The sequence below is a fragment of the Xiphophorus hellerii genome, chromosome 22 (assembly GCF_003331165.1).
Source record: "Xiphophorus hellerii strain 12219 chromosome 22, Xiphophorus_hellerii-4.1, whole genome shotgun sequence".
Taxonomy (NCBI): Eukaryota; Metazoa; Chordata; class Actinopteri; order Cyprinodontiformes; family Poeciliidae; genus Xiphophorus; species Xiphophorus hellerii.
Genome location: NC_045693.1, coordinates 9,655,162 through 9,682,123, shown reverse-complemented (window position 1 = coordinate 9,682,123; position 26,962 = coordinate 9,655,162). Strand labels below are relative to the sequence as shown.

General features: G+C 41.4%; 2 protein-coding genes across 2 annotated transcripts in view; one reads left to right on the top strand and one right to left on the bottom strand.

Moving 5' to 3' along the window:
- jag1b (jagged canonical Notch ligand 1b) overlaps positions 1-15,231 on the top strand; it is a 37,300-nt gene extending 22,069 nt beyond the window's left edge. Inside the window, exons 11-25 of the mRNA XM_032553017.1 lie at positions 577-750; positions 1,388-1,538; positions 3,250-3,414; positions 3,503-3,616; positions 3,741-3,854; positions 4,003-4,116; positions 5,867-5,983; positions 6,649-6,676; positions 7,011-7,096; positions 8,666-8,779; positions 8,879-8,988; positions 10,798-11,037; positions 12,251-12,382; positions 12,591-12,732; positions 13,377-15,231. Of these exons, the coding sequence (XP_032408908.1) occupies positions 577-750; positions 1,388-1,538; positions 3,250-3,414; positions 3,503-3,616; positions 3,741-3,854; positions 4,003-4,116; positions 5,867-5,983; positions 6,649-6,676; positions 7,011-7,096; positions 8,666-8,779; positions 8,879-8,988; positions 10,798-11,037; positions 12,251-12,382; positions 12,591-12,732; positions 13,377-13,852 (2,277 nt within the window). The 3' untranslated portion in view covers positions 13,853-15,231. The remainder of the gene's footprint in view (positions 1-576; positions 751-1,387; positions 1,539-3,249; positions 3,415-3,502; positions 3,617-3,740; positions 3,855-4,002; positions 4,117-5,866; positions 5,984-6,648; positions 6,677-7,010; positions 7,097-8,665; positions 8,780-8,878; positions 8,989-10,797; positions 11,038-12,250; positions 12,383-12,590; positions 12,733-13,376) is intronic.
- Positions 15,232-16,125: 894 nt separating this feature from the next.
- Positions 16,126-26,962, bottom strand: part of slx4ip (SLX4 interacting protein) — a 46,943-nt gene continuing 36,106 nt past the window's right edge. Inside the window, exons 8-9 of the mRNA XM_032552417.1 lie at positions 18,706-18,812; positions 16,126-18,603 (exon numbers count right to left, since the gene is read on the bottom strand). Coding sequence (XP_032408308.1) covers positions 17,904-18,603; positions 18,706-18,812 — 807 coding nt within the window. The 3' untranslated portion in view covers positions 16,126-17,903. The remainder of the gene's footprint in view (positions 18,604-18,705; positions 18,813-26,962) is intronic.

Genomic DNA, 26,962 nt, shown 5'->3' with positions numbered 1-26,962 from the left:
ACCTTTGAAATAGTGATCCACCTGGTGCTTTTAAGCTCTAAAGCTTGACTGAGGAAATGTCAGAGAATGCCTACTAGAGTTTCTGTCAAGTCTGTCTTTGGGAATCTGTGCCTGTGGAGATTTGGCATATGGACAAATGTAAATGATTACTTTTTTCTCCCAGAGTAATTAAGAATCTTCAGTTTGCTTCCTTATTGAAGCCTGAAACAGGATCTTTAAACCTGGCATTTTAACAGTGGTGTGTAGACTTTTTGAATCTGCTGCAGCTGAATCAGATTTCCTCAAACCAGAAGCTGAATTGTTTCTGTTAAAAATTATCATGAGGAAAGTGACTTGAAAGGTTTTTAAAGGAGGAACACGCTTTTCTCCAGCTTACCAGATTAAATTACAGTGAGCTCCACTCAGTTGAGCCTGTACCAGGAAAATGTGTTGAAATAATCGTAACATCACCGCCCACCCCCGTCGTTCCCGCTTCAGCTTGCTCCCTTTTTTCTCACAGTTATTGTTTGGGCTCCACTCAGCTGGAGCCATTGGTCACATGCATCTGACGTTGATCTGAGTTTGTGCCTTTCTCAGGACCTGGTGAACGGGTACCGCTGCACGTGCGCCCCCGGCTTTGCTGGCGAGCACTGCGAGAGGGACGTGGACGAATGTGCCAGCTCACCGTGTCTGAACGGCGGCCGCTGTCAGGACGAGGTGAACGGCTTCCAGTGTCTGTGTCTGACCGGCTTCTCTGGGAACCTGTGCCAGGTGAGACGTCCGCATAAAAAAAACATGAATCCTAAAGATATAGGTGGATATGCAAGAAGGAAAAGCATAGAAAAAATGTTTTTTTAGTCTTTATACAGTTAGCAAGACGATAAATGTCTGAATTTTTAACAAAGCTGCTTCAACTAATCGAAACCTTCCATCCATCCTGTAGTTTCATCAATACCATTAGTTGTAACCTTCATCCATCCATCCTCCCTCCCTCACACTGAGAGTTTTGTAACATCATCTTGAGGAACTGTGTAGGACTGGTTCTGTTAACCCGTTGTGGGGCGAGGCTGCTGTATTGTGGCGTTTGCAGCCACACCCTGTTAAACTCCTGCTGCTCTCAAGTCCTCCCCTCTTAAAATGGATGGTTTTCTAGAAGCTGCTCCCGGCTGCAGTGCGATGCATTCCTCAACACTGAAGTTTTGACTCAAGAGGACGGCTCCTGTGTCTCTGCCTTGTTGTTTTTTCTCTCCTCCTCCCTTCATTCCTGCCTTGTATGTGTGCCTGTGTTGTTTCCTGGCACGGCCCGAGTGGAGGATGCTCGTGGGGATTTGCTTTGTTTTCTGTAGCAGAAACTATATCGGTTATCACGTTCTCTGCTCACCATTCAATACCTTTTCTCTCCCCTTAGCTGGATATAGATTACTGCTCACCCAACCCGTGCCAGAACGGAGCGCCCTGCTACAACCGGGCCACAGACTACTTCTGCGCGTGCCCAGAGGACTACGAGGGCAAGAACTGCTCCCACCTCAAAGACCACTGTCGCACCACCAAGTGTAAAGGTAAAACTCCCGCTTGCAGCAACCACAGGCTTTTTCCAGAAAGCTGCTGAAAGATGATCTGTGCACCGTGCAGTAGTGAAACACTTCACCCACATTTTTCCCACGAGAGCAATACTTACTTAGTTTTCATACAGTGAAGTTTCTTGGCGGAGTCGAGCAGATTTGATGCTCTCTGCTCTAAGCTAAGCTGTTCCCAATGAGCCCAAACGTGCAGAAATTTCCTGAAGATCTGGCAGAAGCCCGACAGCGCCGTGTGTGTTCTCAGTAATGACTTGGTGGGCTACCTCTTCTTTTCCCCTTCAATGAGTGCGCAGTCTTCAGTGCCTGCTCATGTAATTGAGTGAGTGGACCAACCACAGAGGCAGATACCAGACAGTGGGATTCTCTGCGCTCTTGGCACAAATTAAGTGATTTACAGGGAAGCAAATTCACCTCATGTGCCTAACCTGATCAGACAGGGGGAAAGGAGGGGATTTTAGCGCAGTGGAAAAAAAAAACAGTCACTCTAAATTGCTTAAGAAAGCATGACCGCTTATTGCTGTTTGTCCCATCAACGCCCCACCATGACCTTCTCCCCCACTGCCGCAAAGACGAGTAGAAGCTTCCACTTTTTCATTTTGTCACATTACAACAACTTAATTGAGTGCAGTTTACTCAGATTTCATGCAATAGACCAACACAAAAGTAGAATATGAAAAGTGTGGTGTGCATATGTATTAATCCCCCTCTACTCTAATACTTTCAAATAAACTCAAGTGCAACGATATAAGTGCAATACAACTGCAAACTTATTAAAGATAACTAAAAGGACAGAAAGAGAGGGTCATGGTGGCACTGGAGGAGCCGCAGAGACACAGCTTAGGTGCAAAACCTATTACTTGTACGCTACACAAATCTGACCTTTTAAGAGTGGCAAAGAAACTCTGAGGTTCAGACAACATGTGGAACAAGGATCTCTGGTCGGATTAACTTTTTGGGCTGGTGGGAGCATCATGCTGAGGGGATGCTCTAAGAGCTGTTGAGAAGATGGATGGAGATAAAGATTGGACGATCCAGGAAGGAAATCTGGTAGACCAGAGATGTCCAAATGTGGCCCCTGACCACAAATCAAAAAGCAAAAAAGATAAATGAAAAATGGTGGCGCAGATGAAGACAGTCACTTCTTGCTTTTTGTTTTTGAAAATTAGATTTTTGTTGGCAGATTTGAGGAAACTACACACTTTTTCATTCTCTCTCAAATTTGTTCTTTTCTACTTTTTCATTAAAATATTTCACATTTAATGTATTGCTCTGCTTGTTTAAAAGAAAAATAATTCACAATTGAATTATTTTGATATTTTAATTAGGGAAAAAAATACCTGAGTATTATTACCTTTTTGGAGATTTTAGAACACGCTTGGAGCTGTATTTTCAGCAGCAGGTGATTCTGTACGTTTTGACTTGGCGGCATGCGCCACGCTTTTCGAATTTATATTTGTAGAAAGTTTTTTAAAAACATTTCCTTACAGATAAAAATTGCACACTCCTTTGTGTTTGTGTAGAACAAAATCTCAAATAAAATGGTGCAGTTTGTGGTTTTAATAGGTCAAAGGTGTGAATGTTAACCTTGTCTCCTCTCTCTGAATCATCAGACTGAGAGCAAATTGTTAATCCATCTTTAATATTTCTGGTCAGAACTTGTTCCATTAATGTCTGTGGCGTCTTTTTGCAGTGATTGACAGCTGCACCGTCGCCGTGGCATCTAACAGCACACCAGGAGGAGAGCGTTACATTTCGTCAAATGTGTGTGGACCTCACGGTCGCTGCCGGAGCCAAGCAGGGGGTCAGTTCAGCTGCGAGTGCCAGGAGGGCTTCCGAGGGACCTACTGCCACGAGAGTACGGCCGAATTTACCGTCGCCATGGCAGCATCACATTTACTCTGCACTATCATGGTCGATCTCACCAAGTCTCTCTCAAACTCTAGACATAAATGACTGCGAGAGCAACCCGTGTCGCAACGGAGGCACGTGCATCGACAAAGTCAGCGTCTACCAGTGCATCTGCGCCGACGGCTGGGAGGGCGATCACTGCGAGATCAGTGAGTCACACCGCCTCCTCATCCTTACCTCATGTCGCTACTCAAACCGTCTCAACAGAAAAATGTGTATTCCATCGCCCGTTTGATATGCCGCCATCAAATCACACCCACCTAATATTTCCAGACATCGATGACTGCAGCACCAACCCCTGTCATAATGGAGGGACATGTCGAGACCTGGTGTCTGATTTCTTCTGCGAGTGCAAAAATGGCTGGAAGGGGAAAACCTGCCACTCACGTAAGAGCCTCCCCCGTTTTTTTTCTTCCCTTTCCTTATTTTCCACACCCGTGTTGTCTGTCCGTGCAGGCTTATGGTATGTGCTCATGGCTGTACTCAATTATCTATTACCTTAAAAACCCTGAGATTTTTCACGCATACCTTGCAGGTGAAAGCCAGTGCGATGAAGCTACATGCAACAATGGGGGTACCTGCCATGATGAGGGTGACACATTCCAGTGCAAGTGTTCCCCAGGCTGGGAGGGCACGACCTGCAACATAGGTGAGCAGCAGGCACTGCAGCTTGGTGTTAATCCTTCATATTTAAGGTGAACTTCTCAGATTTTGTCTGGATTTTTGATGCCTCCAATAAAATCCATTGTAATAAATTTCTATTAAGATATTATACAGTCCAGATGTGTACAATTTAATCTCAGTATGAAGTAGGGCCAGGCGGTATGGTTTAAAAATAAAAGCTCAGAGTTCTTTTCTTTTCTATTTTTTTATTAGTCCTAAATTTGATTTCAGACTTTAATCAAATTTTTCCTCACTTTTTTTTCTTTTTCTTCTATTTAAATTAATCCTTCTGCGAGTTGACCTGAATTCAAATTCAATAAATAGAAGCTGTAACACAAGTTGACCAAAAAAGGATGTATTTCTTGGATGGGCTGAGTATGGAAACCCAAAAAGTGGGGGAAAAAATTTAGATTTTTCAAAACATAAATCGATTAATCTCCCAGCCCTAGTATAAAGGCAGCCGATCTGTGACATTCTGAGAGGCTTTGTTAGAGAACATTGGTGAACAAATGGCAGCATGAAGACCAACGATCACAGCAGACAGGTCAAGGGGCAAGTTGTGGAGAAGTTTGAAGCTGGGATAGGTTCAAAAACAAAAAAAAAAAAAAAAGATCATAATATTCAAACGTCTCACCAAGCTCTCGTCAATTCACTGGAAAATGGAAAGAGTGTGGCACAACTGCAAACCAGAGCTGCAAGATATCTGGAAAAACTTGTCCTGATATGAAACTATGACTGCATCTCAGCCACTAAAATATATTGTGTGTTGCATCGACGGTAGAAAAAGTCTATCAAGCCAGATATTTTATTTGGGAGCAGAAATTTGCATTGCACTTTAAATGTGGTAATCCTTCCAAACTTGCGATGATTACTTCATGCTGTGCAGTAATTTCTGCAAGCCTACCAAAACACAATAGTCACACGCAGGTAGCTGGAGGAGCCGCAGAGATGCACACCTGAGGTGGGAGAACCCGCTGACAAGTCTTGCACTCTACAGATCTGGTCTTGTTATGAAACGGTGAATGGGAGAAAAGGAAATCTTGAAAGAAAACTGAGGAACTTGTGGAAGAAGGGACTCTGTTCATATGACAAATCCTAACTTTATGGATTGCATGCACAGAGCTACGTATGGCTGTGGCTGCGTCATGCTTTGGGGATGTTTTCTTTTTTTTCTTCCTAATAAAAATGCATTTAAAAAGCCACACTTTTTATATGCAGAGGTTTTGAAAACCATCATTTCACAAGTACACTTTACTTAGTGTTGATCACACAGCAGCTCCAGTGCAGCTGTCCTGCAACTTTCAACACAGCTGAATTAAAAGGTTGAATTACCTCCTAATGATGCCAGCAAAGACCTGTCCATAAACCATTAATTTAATTAAGATGCGTTGGACAGCAGAGTGCAGCCGACCCAGTGATTCAACACATAAAATCTAATTAAAATAAATTATAGTCAGCCCTGTCTCGTCTCAGATGCTCATCAGCGCCGTTGTGGTTATAGTGATGAATTTTATCCCTCCACTCTGTCAGCACTCCTCAGTTCTCCCATCTTCAGCCCCTCCCATTTCTCAGTGCCGACAGATATCAGCTTAAATTCCCTGATTACGCTGATGGCACACATCACAGCTGAAGCAAGAAAAGCACCCAGAATCAATTTTAACCAACTCATCTAAAGTTTAAGGTGTACCACTGCAATGATGGTTGCATTTATCACTTTCCTCCCCTCTCTTTCTCAGCCAAAAACTCAAGCTGTCTGCCCAACCCGTGTGAGAACGGAGGAACCTGCGTGGTGAAGGGGGATTCTTTCACCTGTGTCTGCAAGGAAGGCTGGGAGGGTCCTACATGCACTCAGAGTAAGTGGAAAGAACACAGATGGACATTTTATTGCTGAATAAATGATCATAAACCTCATGCTGCTTAATGCAAAGGTGAAGATCTGTGTCTCGTTAAAACCAGCAGTCACTTTTCCCTCTTTTTAATTTTTCTTTATAAATTTCTCCTTCTTCCCCATGGCTGATGCTGGCCATGAGAAGAGGAGAGAGAGAGAAAGGGCAGAGGAAAGTGAAGACAGATGTTTCTTCCCCGGTCCCACACCCCAGCCCTCTCCCTCTTTCTGTCGTTGCATTCCTGTCCAAACAGTGACATGTCTGCTTGTTCTACAGCCTTCCTGTATTCCCCCAACTTTCCTGGGATCCCTGCCCTGTACGCTTGTAGTCCAGAACATAAATTCCTCTTGCGGCTGTTCCTCGTTCAGAGGGGGGAGGAAGAAATGGGAAATTAGGGCGTGGAGGTGTACGGTCATTTTTTTTTTTTTTTAGTGCTCTGGTAGTAATATAGAGTGATCAGGCAGTGTGGACCCATTATGCCTCTGCGAACGCAAGCTCAGACGTGCTTTTCGGCTGCCAGTGTGCGCTGAGCACCTCCACATGAGGGTGGAGAGAGAGAGAGAGAAAATAACACCGCACTCACAAGTTTTTGTCTCTCTTTTTCCCTCCCTCCTTTTTTCTTTCTTGCACAGATACCAACGACTGCAGTCCCCACCCATGGTAAGTGAAAGCCAAACATTTCCTGTAGATTTCAACTGGTGTAAACAAGCTGCTCCTCCTGTGTGGCTCACCTCACCTGCATGCTTTCTTCCTGCTGAGAATCAGGACGAACACCTCCCTTCATTCCTGGGATGCAATCGCCTAACCCTGTTTTTGCAAACTCTCCCACGTGTGACTCTTGCTTAACAAAACGCTTTCAGATTCTTAAGCACACGTTTTCCATTGTCTATATAGTGATAAAAACAGATTCATATATCTTACAATATTGAGAATCTGATTTTATGTTTGTTTAAAAAAAAATCCAACCTGACATGGTTTGTTTTTAAACCTTCAGTTACAACAGTGGAACCTGTGTGGACGGGGATAACTGGTACCGCTGTGAATGCGCCCCAGGTTTCGCCGGTCCAGACTGTCGGATCAGTGAGTATTAAACTTGCCTTCACTTTATGCCTGTTTTTTAGTAGATGTATACAGCAGTAAGTCTGCTCCGGGCTGGAATTTGCATTCTTTCAGCCAGCTGACAGTGCACAGCAACGAGTGGGGCCGGGGTCGTTCCATACACCCAGAAACGCATCCGGTCACCCTTACACTTTCCCCTTACCCGTCTCAAACAAACCTAGAACGACAAATCTTGTGGTGACCGGAATCGGTAGTTTATTCTGCTGCTTCTCCAACGTAAACGTAGAAAATCCAATCTTTTACCGATCTCCGAATGCACCACATCAAAAAGCTCTTATGTAATGGCAACACTCTTCAGTGTGGACACCATTGCTGACGGAAGAAGACTGAAAAGTTATCCGTTTTCACAATCTGTGAGGTTTTAACAGTGAAATCAGAGGAGGCTTGTAAATTTTTATGACACCATTTATCTGGAAATCATATTTTCTGCAACCTGTTAACTTACTTAGTCACAGATTAGTTATGTGAAAGGACAGTACAAACGACTTACTTCTATTTTGTTCTTGTAGACAAACAATTTAGTTTTTACATTTTAGTTGAGTATTTCTGTGATCCATATAGATGATATTGGTTTATTCTTTATAAATTCTGTTATATTAAATGAAAACTTAATATTGTGCTGCGTTTATTTTGGTTTTGATTCCTATTTGACTGTTATGATATGTAATTATGACCACTAATTAAATTAGAATGAGTCCTGATAGTAAAGTGTGCTTATTTGAGTCATTTGCTGATGATTATAGACTGTTCAGAATATCAATGTGTAACCATTTTGTTGTTAAATTAAGATTTTACGTACTGCTATATAAGTTGCAAGATTACCTCTTCTCCTAATATAAAACTTAATGACCGTTTAGGGTAAGAAGACTGGAAAAATATTTACTGATATAGTTTTCAAGGAGAAATCAGAATCCTCTAAAAGCTCAGACATCTGCCACAAAACTCTGATCAGTGCATCTTTACTTTTGAGCCTGTCAGTCAGTCGGATCATGGCTTGCAGCCGGACAATCAGTCACTTGCAAACGGAAGGTCTAGTCGGCCAATTATCTGAACGCCGGGCTGCAGGCCAGCCTGAGCCATTTTGGTGTCACTCCACCGGGCCGTGTTTGTGTCCCCAGGGGTAAAGCAGCTTAGCGAGCCAGCAGCTAATCAGCCATGCTCTCTGACACTGATTACTCAGACTGTTTTCCCTCTTAAAGGCTTTCAGATGGCCACATTCTTTCCCATTGCAAACCCTTTGTTCTGCTTTGTCCAACCTTTCGGTCCTGCATACCTGCTAATGACGACCCTTCTATAAAAGCTACAGGGGGGGCTGTCCAGGGCTCATTTTAGGCCTGTTTGCTTGTTTAGTTTTCTTTTTGATTTTGTTAAATATATGTGCGTAAAGGCACAGTTTTCATGACGCATGATCCCAAAGAATTAGATTTGAGCACTGATTTAACTTAACTCAATATCTGAACTCTGCATGCCTGTGCATTTTATTCCATAAACAAACAATTTCTCCTCTCTCACCCTGCTTCGCCGCAACAGATATTAACGAGTGCCAGTCCTCTCCCTGCGCCTTGGGATCCACCTGCGTGGACGAGATCAACGGATATCGCTGCCTGTGTCCCCCAGACAGAACTGGACTCCACTGTCAAGACAGTATGTCCTCGCAGGATGGGGAAAGTAAGCAGATTATTTTGTAAGCAAGTTTCTAACAATTTGTTTGTTTGTTTGGCTTTTCTTTTTTCTAAAACGTAGAAACAAGAAAGCATTGCTCTAGTAATGGGCATGTTGCTGCGGATGGAGCCAGCTGGGAAGAAGACTGCAACATTTGTCACTGCTCAAATGGAAAAGTGCTGTGCACAAAGGTATGTCAATACACAGAGTGGTGGACAGATTTATTGGCACCCTGGCTAATCAGAAAATTTGGTAAAATTACTTGTTCCATAGTTGTTGACACTAGTATTAATATAGAGAGTTAAAATTAAGACGGAGACTTTTTTGGCAAAAATTTGCCAAATTGTAATTTAAAATGTGATTCTATTTTTATGAGTCTTCCAAAGCCAATCGAAGCTAGCCCACAGCATCACAGATAATCCACCGTACTTAACAGTGAGCATGAGGTGTTTCTGACATATTCATCCATTGTTTTATCACAAACCCACCTGGAAAATTTCTTTGCTGAGTAGTTGTGCCTTTGTCTCGTCTTAACAAGGTGCAATCACAGTCCCAGTAGACTTTAGAAAACTCCACTAGTTAACATTCACAGTAGTAGGACAGAAAAGGCTTTTTTTCTTCGGACATCACTCCAAACAACAACCTAGGATGTAGATAACATCTAAAATTGTTGCTTTGGTGACTGCAAGTTGTTTTTTGTTTTTACATAGCTCTAGATTTGAGGGGGGGGGGTTTCTATGGATGATGCAAAATGATTGATTTCTGACTCATTTTTCTATTAATTATTCTTCCAAAAAAATAAATGTTTATTTTATTGTTAATTTTTACATTGAACTTTTGCACTTTTCTCAGTTCTACAAAATACGATTAACTAAGTTCAACACACCATTTTTGAGGAAAACTGTTCTAATTTGATTAAAATTGTAGGCAAAATACTGACAGCTTATGTCAGTCAGTTACAGAGCCCTAATTTAATCCTCAGCCAATCTGGTTTGCTGCAGCTCCAGTTTTTTCTCGTAGGCACTTCTTGATTTATGAAGATCAGCACACATTTGGCTCACTGAAATGCCAGGTTCTTTTGTCTTTATCATTTTGGGGTTTAGCTAAAAGAAAGGGGTTATTTTTGCCTAATCATATTTTTTCTGGTCCTAAAAAAATGCATTTATCTTTAAAGGTGGTGTTTTGAGCATCAACAGTCAAGATTTGTACTCAAATTAAAAGTACATTTCCTAAACATTCAGTGAAAGTTTATACTTCAGCGTTTAGCCGTGAAGTGCACGATTCCTCTGTTTACTGATGACAGAAGCTCCCTGGGGAACCTCTCACAAAGTGGTTATTGACACAAAGGTTGTGTTTGTGGGTGTGTCCTACTCTTGGCAGTAGGTAGGGCTCGCCACTCACCCACAACAACACAGTTTGTATCTGGGTGGAGCCGGTTTGGGAGCGTCAAATTCTATACTGGGACGATACAGTTTTTGTTTTGTAAAGAATCACAAAGGCTGTATTGATAATTGGTGTCGGATGAATTTTCGAGTGAAGTTCCCACAGCCGCACTGGGCCAAACGGACCTTGGGGTTGTACTATTATGCTTGGCTATCACTAGATGCACAATGGTTTTAGTAATGCAGCCGGAGGGGAGAAAATGATCCGGAAGTGTAAGATTTTACCATTGTTGCAACTTTTAATGCGTTCATTCCACATTATGCATGCTTTTTGGCACAAACTGAGAACCCCCCCACACCCACCCATTTCCTAAATAACCCTGATATTGCGTGGAAATGCGTGTGACCTCATCCCTCATGGCTGGTAGGGTTACACCCACAGAGTGGCAAAGAGACTAATTGACGATGAACTGCGTAATGGGCTAGGAAAAGGAGAAAATGTGAAATGATGTGGAGCTGCAAGACAGACTGAACAAGTGATCTAGGGTGACCCAACCCAAAACGGATCATGTTTTAGAATTGTGTAATTTATGTCACTTCTTTTTTTCCCCGCTGCAGATGTGGTGCGGCCCGAAGTCATGCAAGCTCGGCGCCAAAGGCCGAGGCGGATGCCCCCCGGATCAGAGCTGCATGCCCCTCAGAGAAGCCCACTGCTTTGTGAAACCCTGCCTGGAGCTGGGCGAGTGCTGGGGCTCCGGCCTCGCTCAGCCTCGAATCAAATGCCACCCCAGCTCCTCTTACCAGGACAACAGCTGCGCCAACATCACCTTCATCCTAAAAAAGGAGATCATGCCCACGGTAAGTTTCCTCGGCACTTAGAAATGAAGAGATTAAATTATCGTTTGTTTGATTCCTCTCCTGTGGGAGGAGGTCGTAAATGAATTAGATCAGCTCTGTGGGAAGGATCAGGTTTAGAGAAAGCCATTTCTCGGGATAACGAGCAACTTAAGAATTAATTCATGCCATTTAAACACGTTGAGTTCATAAAGCATGTGAATATTCCTGCTCTTTATAATTGAGTTGTCTTAATCTCCATTTTGTTATTGAAATAAAGTTATATGAATTAGAAGATTAATTTTAGGAGATGACTGCTGAAGAAATGGTAAACTGGCAGAATTTTCCCTTGCTCAATACATTTATTAAATGGATCAAAGTGATATAATTGTACAAATAAACTGTTAGAGTTTACTAAAAATCAGCTAAAAGCATGTTTTTTTAATTTATTTTTTAAATTTTATCTATTTTTTTTTGTGTGTGTTTGTGTTTCCTGTCCGGTGATGTGGCATTCAGTACTGTTTGAGAGTCAAGGTGAAGCCCAACAGATTTACCTTCATGAGTAGAGCATTACAGCTTTATTGAGACGTATTAAACATTATTAGAAATTCGTTTGAATTTATTTAACCTGAAATGGGGAAAAAGTTTAAAGGAAAGAATAAGAAATGAGCACAAAGAGAATCCAAGTCGATGCCCTGGAAGTCTGCCTCTACACCTGCAGAAAGAAGAAAAAAAACTAAACCAAGAATCCACAGCAACTAACAATACAGATAATTATAACATCATCCAGCATACACAGTACAAGTTAATACAAGATGCATTTAATGGCAACCACACCCCAGTGCATCAGAAAAACACCTGAATCTAAACAACTGCGTGTGATTAGAAGTGTACTTGTGTGTGAAGTTTCTCTATAAAAGCATCTTTTAATGCATAAATGTGGATCATCATGTAATGGTGAACTACATGTATTGTCTCCAAAGAACTTTCAATCAGTTGTTTTCTTTTTTCTAAAAGAAATGTGAATAGAAATTTGTATCTGCCAAGAAAATCCTGATTGGTTGGTTTCTAGTTATAATGAGGGATAGACTCTCTACTTGCTGTGTAATTTAAGTTAGATAAACTTGAACCACATAAGAGTTTTAACCTTTTTTTTTTTTGCTGAAACGTCATCAGCGATCCAGTTTTAGTCCTAATTTCTTGCTGCATCATTAACTCATCTCTTCTTCATGGGTAGGGTTTGACCGTGGAAGGAGTTTGTAAGCAGCTGAGGAACCTGAACATAGTGAGGAATTTTTCCTTGGAGCATTCTGTGACTATAACCTGTGACCCGTCATTCTCGGCCAGCAACGAGATCCACGTCTGCCTGGTAAGTGCCTCCTCCCACTCAGTCTGCCATATGTTTCTCAGGAAACTTTGCTTTGATTTATAGCCAGCAGCGTGAATTCCCAGCAGCACTAAAAGATGCTTTAATGGGATGGGCTTAGACAGAGTTATATTGGGTGATTAGAGGGGAACAAGCAAACATGTGATGTATAAAATCAAAAACTGATTTTGAAACCTTTCTCTGAATCTAGTCTACTGAAGACCATCGTTTGGATCGCAATCCCATCAAAGAGATCACAGACCGAATAATCGACCTGGTTAGCAAGGGCAACGGGAACAACACCATCCTCTCTGCCATTGTCAAAGTTCAGGTGTCAAGACCCAGCAAAACTGGTATGAAACGAGTCTGTCTCTCCCAGACTTGCACACACTTGATCAGTTGATAATGCCACACCTTAAATATGACAGCAAACCTTAAAAAGATATTTGAAGAGCATTTTCTTCCCTTCCTACACATGAAACCTCCCAGGTCTCACATGTGACGGCGGTTAGCAGAGTGTTAAAGTCTAGCCAGAAGTTCAGGATACAGAGCAGAGCTGCTTTGCTGCGTGGATTTCAATGGACTCAGGGAGTGGTTGGACTTCTGCATGTCCACTGTCCATCAATGCAGTACCAGTAGCCTGTTTGTTGACCAGACAGTGCCTTTCAAAGGCATATCTTCAACTTTCACCTCATTGTACTTTACTGGATCTTTAACAATGTATTACATTTGAATATAAATCATGCCATCCATTTGAATTTAGGATGTCTTATTGCCATAACCTTCAATAAAACTTTCAACTTGTAAATTCAAAGACCCTAAAAGACCTGTAGCAAAAGGGGTTTCTACAAAACTTGGACTTTGGGGTATAAACTACACATTTTTATGTGTAAAGAAATTTGAAAGCCATGCGTTGACATTGTAATGCAAAAAAAATGTTTTTTTTATGTTGAGTTCTTTGGGATCTGACTGACATGTTCTCATCTTCCTCCATCAGACTACCTTGTGCCCCTCCTCTCCTCCATTTTCATCGTCATCTGGTTCCTACTGCTGGTCTCCGTCTTGCTGTGGTGCATGCGGCGGCGGCGGAAACAGAGCAACCACAACGGGACGCTGCCGAGCAGCTCCGAGGACAACACCACCAACAACGTGCGGGAGCACCTCAACCAGATCAAGAACCCTATAGAGAAGCACGTGGGCCTGACAGTGGCCATCAAAGACTATGAAAACAAGAACTCGATCATTGCCAAAATAAGGACAAATCATCCCGAAGGGGATGAGGACGACAAGGAGAGGCACTTACAGAAGGGCCGCTTCGCCAAACAGCCAGCATACACGTTGGTGGAGAGGGACGAGAAGGCGCCCATCTCCAATCCCAACCCAACATCCAAGCATCCTAACTGGACTAATAAACAGGACAACAGGGACTTGGAGACGGCAAACAGCATAAACAGGATGGACTACATCGTATAGCAGACAGCTGTGTTGCTGTGCAACCAAGCCTTATTCCTTCACACCCAGGTGGTGGGTGAAAACGGGGAGCCTCGGCATGTGTAGTTAATAAAACGGTCATGTCATTTGTTGACCCCGTCAGTATTTTCACATATTCCCCGTGTTAATTTAAGTTTTGACAAGCTGGCTTACACTGGCAGTGACAGTTGCTTTGGTTGGCTGGAAACACAAGGCACTGGTCTACATTTCACCGTAGAGCTACTTGCAAAAGTGTCCTCTTGTGCATTTCATTTCCACTCCCCCCCTTCAACCCCTGGTTTTTAATTTAGTGGACAAATGGAAGGGGGCTTCTGGCATAATTGTTGAATGACTAAAACTACATGACGTGTTCGACACTAGAGCTAATTATTTTTTAGTACATGTTTGAATTCCTTCTAGTTTCATTTGGAGGAAGTGCCTTTTCAGCTTTTAGACTCGAGCAACTGTCAAGAGGAAAAAAAAATCCACTTTATTATTTATTTTAATTTTCTGGGGGGAGCAAGAGAGAACAAATGGTTCAGTGTCAGCAGTTGCTGCCAATATGAAGAATTTATGTGACAATTTAGAACTTGTAGATATGTAAATTTTTTATTAATCATTGTGTATATTTGATTTATTAACTTAATAATCAAGAGCCTTAAAGATATCATTCCTTTTTATTTATATGTTCTGTCTAGTTTGAAGGTTCTGATAGCTGCAGAAGCTTTCCATTTCTTTAAAACAATTTTTTTTTTTTTTTAAAAAGAGGCAAATTTCAAATTTTAGAAGACAAGAGACGGGAACTTTACACGCCTGAAAACTCCACTCTTTTTTGTGTTTTTTTTTTTCAGATACATTTGACATTTCATTATTTGTTGCCAGGACCTTAATTGAAACCAAGTGAGGTTAGGACGACAAAAAGATCTCCTTCGGCTACTAGGGTTGGACATGGTGGCAGACATATTGCTTGCCACTAATGATATTAATTCACTCGTAAGGGAACAAAAATTCTTCAGCAGTTTCAGTTTTTCACCCACCCACGTATTTCAATGGCTGTCAAATTCCCATCTGCTTTAGTCAGCATAATACTTGAACAACAGGGGGGCAATGGGAACACTGATGCAAACACTGCCTTCCTCTGCTAGAGTTCGCTTTGTTTCTCTGCACATTTCAAAAAACAAACAAAAAAAAAAAGACGAGGCTCTTTAAAGATCTCATTTGTTAACCCTTTAAGATCTTGGCAACACTTTGTCCTTTCTGACTTGTTTTGTGTTTTGAACTTGAGAGTTATGTGTTGATCTGGCAATATATTTTTTGAAAAGTCATATTTATTAAATATTTTGTATGAAAAGAGAATTAAAGTCGTCTTTGTTCTGGAGAAATGGAGTTCAGAGTCTGTGTCTGTGACGCATCTGGGGCCAGAACACGTCAGAGCGCATTATGAGCGCGTTCTCATGTAGCTGGCGTGGGAACCGGAGCTGGAGACACTTCATAGGCTCCCAACGAGGTTCCTGTCCAAATATGTTTACTGCTAATTGTGTTGCGGCCGGCTGGCCGTCCTCGCATCGGGTCAAAAATACCTTCACACCCCATGATCCGCTCACAATGTTTCCCCTTGTTGGTCTGGGCTTTTCTTTACAAACCTTACAGAAGGGCAGGGATCAGAGTTTAAGGAGAATCTCTTGGGAATATGCTTGACAGGATTAAAACTGAGACCAGGGATTAGCAACACTTCCCGAGGATGACCCTGGAACATTAGGGGACCTGGGCCAACCTAATCTGGCTCCAGCAACTCCGTAAAGCTGTCCCAATCTGTTCTGTGTGTGTGAAAGAAAATGGAAAATAATAAAAAATAATAAAAATTTTTTATTATTTTATTATTTATTATTGAATAATAAAAATTCAATAATAATTGATTTTTTTTGATAATAAAAATCAAATCAGTTATTCACATGAAAAACAGAAAAAAAGGGTAAAATATAAAGACTGAATCACCGCTTATGCCCAAGTAGTCTTTCATATTTGGCTTGAATCCAGAATAAAAGCCACTCTGTATCCCTCAAATGCTTTTACATTTACAAAGTTATTGCAAATGTATTCCAACTTGTTGAACCTTTATACCTTTGTCACAGTGCTAAGTTAAACCATTTACATATGTCACAGGATAGATCAGGGATAGGCAACCTGCAGCTCCAGAGTCACATGTGTCTCTTACTAACTTTGATCAAAAATGCTGTTTTCATGCAGTAGTGTAGGGATTTTTTTCTTTTTTTTAAGTTTTATTTAATTAAAACAAAAATCCAACAAGAAAATTTGTTTAATGCTGAATCTTATGCGGCTTTAAGCAAATTTTGTTTAGCTGAATCTAAAACAGACATGGCTGTTTTAGAAGGTTGTAAATTTGCTGACCCCTGGGATAGACCAAGGGAAAGTGGAGCATAATTATGGGGGAAAAAAAGGAAAAGGATGATTCATTAATGACTAAAAATCTGCAAGTTTGAAAAAGGTCCCCATGAACTCGAATACCCCTGAATTAAGTGGAGTGTAAGTCACCTAATTAAGTACAGCTGTGTGTAATATAACTTCAATATAAATCCAGCTGTTCTGTGAAGGGCTCAGAAGTTTGTTAGAGAGCAACCAGCATCATGAAGACCAAGGAGCACGGATGCCAGGTCAGGGAGACGTTTACAGCAGGTTTTAGGTTATAAAATATCCTAAGTAAAGCTGCACCGATGATTATCAATCTTTAAAAAGCCTGGCCTGCCGATTTTGATTTTGGCAAGTACCATTTGTGTCTGCTAAATATAGCAGAAAAGTCTATCAGTCAAACCTCTCTCACGGGAAAGCAGAAGCGTACAGTGGTTGATTTTTTTAGACCTTTGATGAGGTAGATCAGATCAGGGGATAAGATTGTCGTCTCATGCAAGTACTGGCCGATAACCGAAATTCCAAAATTAAGGAAATTTGTGCCGATCGGTGCTTTCAAAATTTTGCAGTTTTGAAAATGAAAACCTACCAAGACTTGGTAGGTTGAAGTTCACTCAGAAAAACCTGATGGAGGCTGCAAAAAAACTTGAGACCAGGGTAAAGGACAACCAGCTAAACATCTAGGAGGAGATTTAGAACGGCTTCAATCAAAACAGATCTATGCATTAGAATGGACCAGTCAAAGTCTAGACCTAAATGTTGAGATCTCTGACATCACAGATGCTTTCCACTTAATCTGACTGAGCAGGCTCAGTTACCTTTGTGTCACTGAGCCTGAGTTACACACAGGTAACTTTTTGCTACTTTGAGAACTTCTGAAGGCGGTTGCACCGAGTTTCATTTAGAGAACAAAGGGGTCCAAATACAAAAGGGCAACAAACTTTTCAGATTTTTTTTTATTGTTTTAGCAAAAAGGAAAAAAAAATACTGCTATCCTGTAACTTCACAGTCTTACTTTATGTTGGTCTATCATATAAAATCCCGACAAAACACATCATAAAAAAATGTGAAAAAGCTCAAGGGGTGTGAATACTTTTACAATGTACCGCCTTCAGTTGCTCAGGAGGTTAAATGTAAGTGACTGAAGTCAAACCAAAATAAGAATGAGGCGATGAAATAAGTCTGGAAACTGCCATCAATCACATCAGAGCTTCAGCGGGGATACTGGACACTTTTCAGACGCGTAGGAGCCAGCGCTTCAGACTGAAAGCCATGACGTACTGCACGGCTCCTGCCTGTCTCAAATCCCTGATCTTTAACATAAAACCAAAATCTATTCTCTAATAAAGGTTTTCTACTTCCATTTGCAGAAATCTCTGGATCGCCGCTACTAAAAATGGGAGAGGCACCGGCCTGTTTTGGGTATTTGTCAAGAGAAAACTATAACACTCAAGTCTGAACTGACACAAAGCAGTTAGCATTTGATGCGAGTCACAAGAACAACATGTTAAGAATAACAAGTAAAGCCGACTAAAGAGACCACATGAGCTGCAAGCTTGCAGCCCAACAGAATAAAATCTGTATCTCCTTGGCGTCAGGGATCTTTACTTCAGCTTTCCTCTCCCTCTCAGGACCTCTTCGTTCGTCGTAATCTCGAGGTTCTGGGCACGTTTTCACTCCCCTCCTCTCTGAAAGCGGATCTGGAACCAATAGAGGAGCCCGAAGATGCGGGCTTGACAGATAGGCCCCTCAGACTTGCGGCTGGCCTGTTTTGGTTTGTCTTTGCTGTGTTATTGCTTGCGAGGAGGAGCCTCTGGGCCTGTTTCCCTGGAGTAAGCAGCTCTACTTCCAGTGTGGTTTTCTTGCACTCGGAGACAGGGAAAGCCTTGGAGTTTGCCATCGCTCCGACTGGAGGAAGTGGCAGCAGGAGAGGGAGGTTATGGTTGGGTGTTTGCGAGGTGGAGTGGATTTGCGCTGGGGCTGAACAGCTTCCAAGGCACGTTTTCTTGGCCAGCTGCGAGCCAGGATCTTCCCTGGGCTCGCACCTCTTGCTGGTCTTCTGTGTTATTTCACTCTCTGCCTCGTGTTTCTGCCTTTGAGAAGACCGTACCTCAGCCTCAAGTTCAATTACGGCATCGCTGCAAGGCACCTTGTGGTTTGCCTCCAGCGGTGCGTTCAGTTCAGACCTGGGCACGGTCTCTGGCCTCAATTCTGCCTCCTCAGCTTTACCTTCAAGTCCTTGTTTTTTGGGAAAGCCACTCCACTCCATCGGCTGCATCTCAGTCGTGGAACCACAGATCTCTTGATGGACACAGGCTTGTTTGGCTCTGCAAAAAAAAAAAAAAAAAAACAGTTAAAAGCATAGGAACAAACATTGTGTGAGTGTCCTCTTTGACTGGTGGGGTTGGAAAGCATTACATCATACTTACATCGTTTGAAGCACAGACTTCTTTGTTTTTCTCGGGCTGTGTAAAAGCTCTCGGGTTTCTCCCACACTGGAAAAATATTCTGATCTGGTTTGCTCACTCAGCTCAGTCTAGAAAGGACAAACAGAAAAGGTGTAAACAAAGAGGATTTAGCTGGCGGTATCCCCTGATGGAAGGAGGAAATGTAAACGTGTGTGGCGAGGAAGGGAAATAAGTATAATCATAACTTCATTCGAATGGCAGAAAAAGCTCATAACAAGCTCTCTAAAGGGTTAAGTTTGGGGTGAAAGTTTAATAACTCCACATACTAGAGAGGGGGAACCTCTGATGCAGAACACAGAACAAGCCAAAAATTGGATCTTACCAACATGTGCCCTCAACGGGCCACTAATGAAGGTTAATCACATGTTTTTTTCCTTGGCTGACCGAGAACAGACTCCAGTTTTATGAGAGAACAGAAGATGCTGGTAGTAAATTGACCAGAACTTGGAGGTAGAGAGTCTGTCAGTTTGTTGTAAATTAATTGCAATAATAAGGGCACAGTGTGCTAGCAGGGCCATTTGAGACTGGGAAAGAGCCAGTGGTAGATTGTTCTATTATTAGAGAATTGCAGAAGTATTCATACCCAGTGAACTTTTCACATTTTGTCACATTACAACCACTTAGTCATGACTTTATGTGATAGTCGAGCACAATGTAAATTAAAAATCTGGATACCCCTAAATAAAATCCAGTGCAAGTAATTACCTTCACAAGCTACCTAATTACCAGTTTAAAGCAGGTCTTAGGATATAAAACAAGTTCCCACGCTTTGAAAATCTCACAAAGTTGTGAAAATCCACTATCCGTAAATGGAAAAAGTCGGTCACGACTGCAAACCAACTAATACAAGGCCGCCCCCATAAACTGCCAGAGCTTGAAGAAGAGCATTAAGCGGCGAAGCAGAAAAGAGGCTCATAGTAACTCTGGAGGAGCTGCAGAGAAGCACAGCTCGAGTGGGAGAATCTCATCTTTTCTTGAGCAGTGAAAAGGAAACTGGTCAGACTTGATGGAAAGATAAACGAAACTAAATACAAATCAATCCCGGAAGAGAAACTGTAGAAGACTTGAGATTCACGTTCCAGCAGAACGACCCTGAACATGAAACCACCGTAGGGCTGACACCAACAATTATTTTAGTGATTTATTATTGTGGCAATTAATCGGGGGGAAAAAATGGCAAATTGCTAATTTCTCATTTAACAACTTCAGCTAATTTTATACAACATTAAAAATACAAAAGAAAATGCTAATAGATCATTCAGTTCCTTTTTTAAATAAGAACACAAATATTTTATTGCCTAAAATGCATTGAAAGCATTCTTTTAGTGTACGCTCGATCATTTGTAGCAAAGGATGCAGTTAGAAAAACACTTCTAAAACCATGTCAAACATCTACACAGTGTAGCGGTGATCTGTTGATTATTTTTTTTAATCAATCAATAATTGGACAGCAAAAGGTGCTTCTTTTTTTTAATTATTATTTACAGAATTTGAACCAGGTGAAGATAAATCTTGGGATGTGTCCAGAAGTTGCAGGACAACCACGCTGTAGGACTGGAGTTGTAGAGCTTTTATTATGCACTAGTTGGTTTTATCACATAAAATCATCCTAAAGTACATTGACGTTTGTGGCTGTAACATAAAAAAAATGTGGGATGTGAATACTTTTGCAGGACATGTTATTAGAAATGTGACCCACCGCTAAAATTTAAGAAATTGAACTGATAAGTGGAAAATTTAACCGCTGTGATGAAAGAAACATAAAAATCAGGGTTTTACCAAAATGCATTAGTAGTGTCTCAGCCAATACGAGTGAGGTTACTTCACTGTGGACAACAATTCAGGGCAAGATGACAATGCAACTCACAGATCCGTGTCCCTTTCATGACTGGAAACGATAGACTGTCACAGTGGGGAAAAAAAACCACACGGACGTTTAATCTGGGAAAACTCAACAGAGTGGCCGCCATGTTTATTTAATATCGGCCATTTCTCAGATCATTGCCCTCCTATAAACTGGTTCGTAAAATGATCAATGTGCTCTTTAAGACGGGGAAAGCCGATGTGGTGAGCGCTGGCGTCCGCCAGTTGTTTCTAAAGCAGGATGAAAAATCATTAAGGTCCACTTCCACAAACACGATACCAGTGGCAACGCAAGAGAAAAGGAGTAATTGCCCCAAGCTGCAAGAGTGAGATGGAGCATTGTGGCTTAGCGCTGGATGTTGAGACCTAGTAACTGCAGAGAGACTAAAGAGGCCGGGCGGAGGGAGAGTAACGAAGGAGGAGAAGTAAAAAGGAAGGAAAAGAGACAGGCAGAATAAGAAAGAGTGTTTGGAGAGGAGCACAACAAAAGCAGAGGCACCTCCCAAAGTCACACCGCCTGACCTCAGACGTCTCTTCAACATGCCCACAAGAGTAAGAATTCTCACACAGGAAACTGTCCACAAGCTGCTCTTTGTGTAAGAACGGACTCATTTTTCAGTGTGGGCAGCACTTCACTCTCTGCTCTCACTCGGAAGCCAGAGCTACAGCTGGCCTTTGGACTGGCGGCAGGGACACACGTACAAACTTGCATTCGCCCACACACTCACACACCCACCCCGACAACAGCAGCAGGCAAGAAAGTGCAAAACGTGAGGGCCACAATTAGCATTGTGAGGCCTTGATATGCATTATCAGCTGTTTAATATGAATAAATCCTGTTTGAACCTGAACTTGAAAGAAAAATCAACAAGGAGCCAAAGGGAGGCTCCTTGGGAAAGTTTAGAGTCGTTCTGTTCCTGTCGGGGAGACTTCAAAAGAACAAGAGAGTGAAAGAACCAAGTCTTGGAAAGGAAGAGGGACGAACAGAGGAAGGTCAGATGTACGAGGCGGACAAAAAAAAAGAAATAAAGAGGATTAAATCGACAGAAGGAGGCAATGCTTAAATTATTCTTGCCTGCCGTTGACCCTGAAAATTAAGATTGTAAATAACGTATCCGGTGTTCCTTTTACCCAATGAGATTGCTTCGTTTCAAAGGTTTTATCATGTTCATGTAAAACTTCCTTTCCCAAGTGGATATTATTGTATGCACTTTTATAATTTCAATTTCCACCACCGTAAATTTTTCATACCCTTAACCTAAATGGAAGGAAAATGATGTCTCTACCTGCTGTGCATATCTCCACATCAAAATATTTGCACATTCTTCTTTGCAAAACAGAGAAAGCTCAATCAGATTGGATGGAGAGCATCCATTAACAGCAATTTTCAAAGCTTCCACCAGATTCTCAATTGGATACAGTTAGGGATGCAACGATTTATTGGGCAGCTAATTTATCTACGCCAAAAGTCTGGAAGTCTGAAAGAAAGAAATCTGGCAACATTGTGTTTATCATAAGCCTTGTGGATAAAACTGTACTGTAGGGAGATTAGTTGTATATCTGGAGAGTCCTATGAATAGCAACAGTGACAGGCAATAAAAATGTCCACTATTGCTTTTACACGTCCAAACTTCCTGAAGCCCACAAAGCAGCAAAGCTCCACCAGAGCAGCTGCAACAAGGCAGCACATCTGGATGTCAGTTTATAAAGATAAGCCTGGCAAAAGGGCAGTGAGAGCAGAGACGATGAATTATTTGGTTTAAAGGGATGCTGGTACATGCTCTTATAACTTGACCCAGCTCTTAATGGCTCCTGGAAGCAACTTCAAAAAGATAACCAAGCAGATACTCCATAAAAACACCAGTTTCTCCTCTGTCACCTCAGATAAGGCAGGAGTACAGACAGCGAGGGATTATGTTGGTTATCTTGTAATGCAGCTGCACTTGGAGTAATGCAGCGATACGGCAAAACGGTCCGACTGATCTAAAACACTCCACTGCTGCCATGGCTGGCTTTCTCACGGACTATACAGAGGCACACCGGACAAACAAAGACGCAAACATGCAGTCGTACCTAAAGGCTATTTAGGGAGACCAATTAATCAAACATGAATGTCTTTGGACACTGGGAGGAAGTGGAGCGTCCAGACAGAACCCAGAGGCGGACATGCAAACTCCATACAGAAACAATGGAAGCAGACGTATGATGGGATTTCATAAAATTAACTAATGCAAATCAGTGCATGATTGTGAAGTAGAAGTTAAGTGGCATGTGGTCCAATAAATGGTTTAAAGAAACATCTGAAAGGTGCAGAGTGAATTTATATAACCTTCTGAATTAAATACTGTACAGTCATAGTCAATAAATTTGAAAATACGTCCCAATGAGCCTCTTTTAATGTCATGTTTTAATTAACTGCAAGCAAAAAATCAACAGAAATTAAGGGATTCAAACATCCATCTGTGTAAAATTAATATGCATAATATGTTTCACTTAGTGATAAAGTTCTTACAATAAATAATATTCTAATCTATTGAATGGGTCTGTAGATGTAGATCTACCCTTTGCTGCATTTAAACACTTAGGAACTGAATATTTTTACCATTCTTTGTAGAATAACAAGCTCAGTCAGATTGGACAGGTCTTGTCGTTATCACCATCAATTTTTCTATCAACTTTGACAAGACTCTCATACACTGCACAATAAAAACTCTCCCACACAGCATGACGCTCCAGCCACCGTGTTTCAAGGTTGGGCTGGTGTGTTTAGGCTGAAGTACAATGTTCATTTTCTGCCACATAAAGTGTAATTTGCATGCAGATCAAAAAGTTTATCTACATACAGCTCCATATGTATGTAGCTGTATACATATGGTGACCAGATCTTCTCCCTCTATGTGTGCTTCCCTAATATTCCCTAAGCTGAAAACTGCAAATCTTCTGACTTTCCTTTTCAGCACATTTGTGAAGTACAATAAAAAAAAAAAACAAAGAAATGTGTCATTGCCAAAATATGGAAATTTCACAGATATAAATGCTGATTAAAAGTGATGTTATTACGTTTGATTGTTTCTTAATGCAAAGAGACAAGCAGCAACTTTTAAATAAGACTAAACCTTTTCAGTCAAGCATAGGGGCATTGCAAATTTGTCTGAAACCTGAAGCAACTGCAAAAAAACCCCTCATCATAGTAAATCAAAAGCAATGTCGGAGTGGGGAGCACCCACCGTCTCTCATCTACAGTAAAATAGTGGAAACAAGGTTGTTTGTTCTTGGATTACCCAAAATCTTTACATCTCGCCTAACACACAAAAAGCCAGTCAGATTTTATCCCGTAAATCCAATTACTCACTCATCATCGTAGGAGAGATAATAACTCACATCAACATGAAATGCCTGAGTCCCTCAAATCATCTAAATACTGAGTTATTCTTTCCACGAGAAAGCCACGTTTATAAAACCTTCAAACTGGCACCAAGAAACAAAAACACCAGCCTTCCAGGCAGAAATACCTCCTGCCGAGATGTTCACAAATTTATTCCACACATTCCACCAATCATCCTACACCCACCCTTCTCCCATAAAGAAAAGCATGCCATGTTTGTCTAAGCTCACCACATCTTCTCTGCAACAAAGTCAACAAGCATGGGCACAGACTTGTGTAAAACAGAGGACAGATCTTATCCTCCAACAATGACTAAAGTTTTTGGATCCACCCATGAGGATGGATTAGCAAGAGCTGTTAACTATTTGCACTTTGAGAAAAATCAGAGAAGACATCAAAAGGCCTAGTGGAATCAAAGGGACTTAACAGTGTATTGCGAGAGATCCCACCCGTGTATTTGACCTAGAGGAGGAGATGGGTAGATCCCGGAGGTTTGGGAAACGGCCGCAGCTAGCTGTTGGGAGCTGCGAGAAACAGAGCCGTGCTGAGGTCATGAATAAACACAAAGCCTCGTCCAGAGCTCAGAAGAGGACGGAGCGGGGCGGCGGGGTCTGGAAACACATCTGTGCTCCCTTTGATCCAAACTTCTGCGGCACAGCACGGCGCTCACCTCAGCTGCCCACTCTTTGCCTGACTACAAAACATCGACAATCCTAAACAAGCTCGTTCCTTCCCATACTGCCCTCCTTCACTGCAGGCTGACTCACAAGCAACTTCTCATGAGGGGACTTGAAATTTTCAAAAAGTCAAGAGGAAAAAACACCCAAAACAAAACAATAAAATCTGGTAACACACAAAACCTCTTGTTTGGCTCCCACTGTCTTCTGCAAAATAAAGCAGTCTGAAAGCTTCAACCTTTTCTGAGCCACAGTTGTTTAAAGGTTTCTAGGTCATAACAGACTGAGTGCATCTGGCTAATATAGATGTCAAGATTGACTTCCCTAAACTTCAGACATCTCTGTCACAGCTTTAAAGACATCGCTGTGCTGAAACCAAAGCATTTGTTGGATAGTTCAACTGTTCCTGACAAACCATTGGTTTCTATCTGTTAAACAAGAGCGGCTGCGTATGACAACTTAAGAACTGCTGACAGAGTCCAGAGAAACCGATTTAGAGCCGACATCCAATCACGTACTAAACAAAAAGACAGCTGTCTGCATGAGAGGAGTCCTACAAATTCAATTAGTAAAGCGGTGAGATGAGCACTGGTCATCTGTGTAAAAGTTGGGGAGTGAAGAGAAGTGGAAGTTTGGCATTAATTAGAGCAACACAGAATCACAAAAAGATGCACAGATCAGAGTTCTTAGGCCAATTCCAGATCTCTGGTTATGAAAAATGCTGATGTATCTCTACTGGAAATAGATTATTCCATTTTCTCTTTGAGAACAGCAATTAACAGTAGGGTTGCAAGATACAGTATATCTCCATTAAATCCTGTATTGGTCAATTTTTAACACATTGGTATTAGTCTGATAAGTAAAACTGGTCCAATATTAATGTCAATGTTTACTTCCATTTTGTTGCTCTTTGTGTTTCGGGAGGGGTCATGTGATATTTATTTGGTCATCTGACAGCGATCGTGATGCAGAGTGGGATTGTATTTGTAAGTTGCTTAACTGAAGCAGAGAAGCAACGTCAGCAGTGTGTTCAAAGGGTTAGTACCATCTAAATTACAAGTTTTCCAAGTACTGTTATACTGAGATACTTTAAAGCAGTACTAAAACTGGATAAGTACTTATTCGGCTGTTTTGTCGTATCCTTTTGTGCTGCATGAGTGAAATAAAAAAATGTTCCAGTTCCAAGTTGGAAAAATAAACAGGGAGGAGACCTGAAGTCAGATGTCCAAGAGGGGAAGATGAAAGTTTCTCACCAACTAAAACTTCACTGTGGCCATTGGTTTAAAACAATCTGATGTCTGCAAGAACAACATCTAAATTTTATCTATGAAACAATGAAACAACTACAGTATGTCCACACTTTAAACTGGATGAAATGACATTTATTCATACTGACTCAAATGAAGTTAAGTTGATTTGTGCTTTTGGGTATGATTATTGACTTTTTGGTGGACTTATAATTTCTTTCTTCAAAGTTTAAGGTTAGATAATGTTTTAATCCTAATCTTCCTTTCTTTATTATTAAGCAATGCCCCCAACTCAATCACTAAATATTTACATGCAGTGAAGGCAGCATACTGTAGGTAGGTCTGTCACAATAAACAATAAATCAATTAACCAAATTGAAAGAAACTCAATTTTCATTTGCTTGATTTATTGTTTATCCCTTTTTCTCTCTTTTTTACCAAAAACTGACTGATAAAAGTTTATCGCAATAAGCTCTGGGACAATTTATCGTCCAGCAAAAGTTTTAACTGTGACAGGCCTAATCATAGGAAATTGAAGTACATTCCTCTGGCCAGGTATGTAATAGAGATGCACAGCTTCAACGTGCAACACTTCAACTATTATATCTCATCAAATGCAATTCAATATATTGTGTACCTACAGTAAAATAGGGAGATTGTCAAAAATGTTTATTTAATTTACTGGATTCCTCTGTGTAGCACATCTGGTATCATAGTTTAGCGTTGATTGCTTTTATTCAGTCATGTCTTATTTATAGTTCCATTTCATATTTCAATTTATGCCCGTCTGCAACTGCAGTCCTGGAGTGCTACTGTCCTACAACCCTTGGAAGAATCCCGGCCCTCCTACACACTTGAATCAAGTGACCAGGTCTTTGCAAAACTTGTTGGCATGCCAAGGAAGTAATTAAAAATTTTGATTCAGGTGCGTTGGAGCAGGGATGCATCCAAGGGTTGCTGAACAAAACAGAAGTTGGAAACTTGTGACCGATGCATGTGGGGAGAAACAGAATTTAATGCCTTTTTGCATAGAACACCTAAGAAAG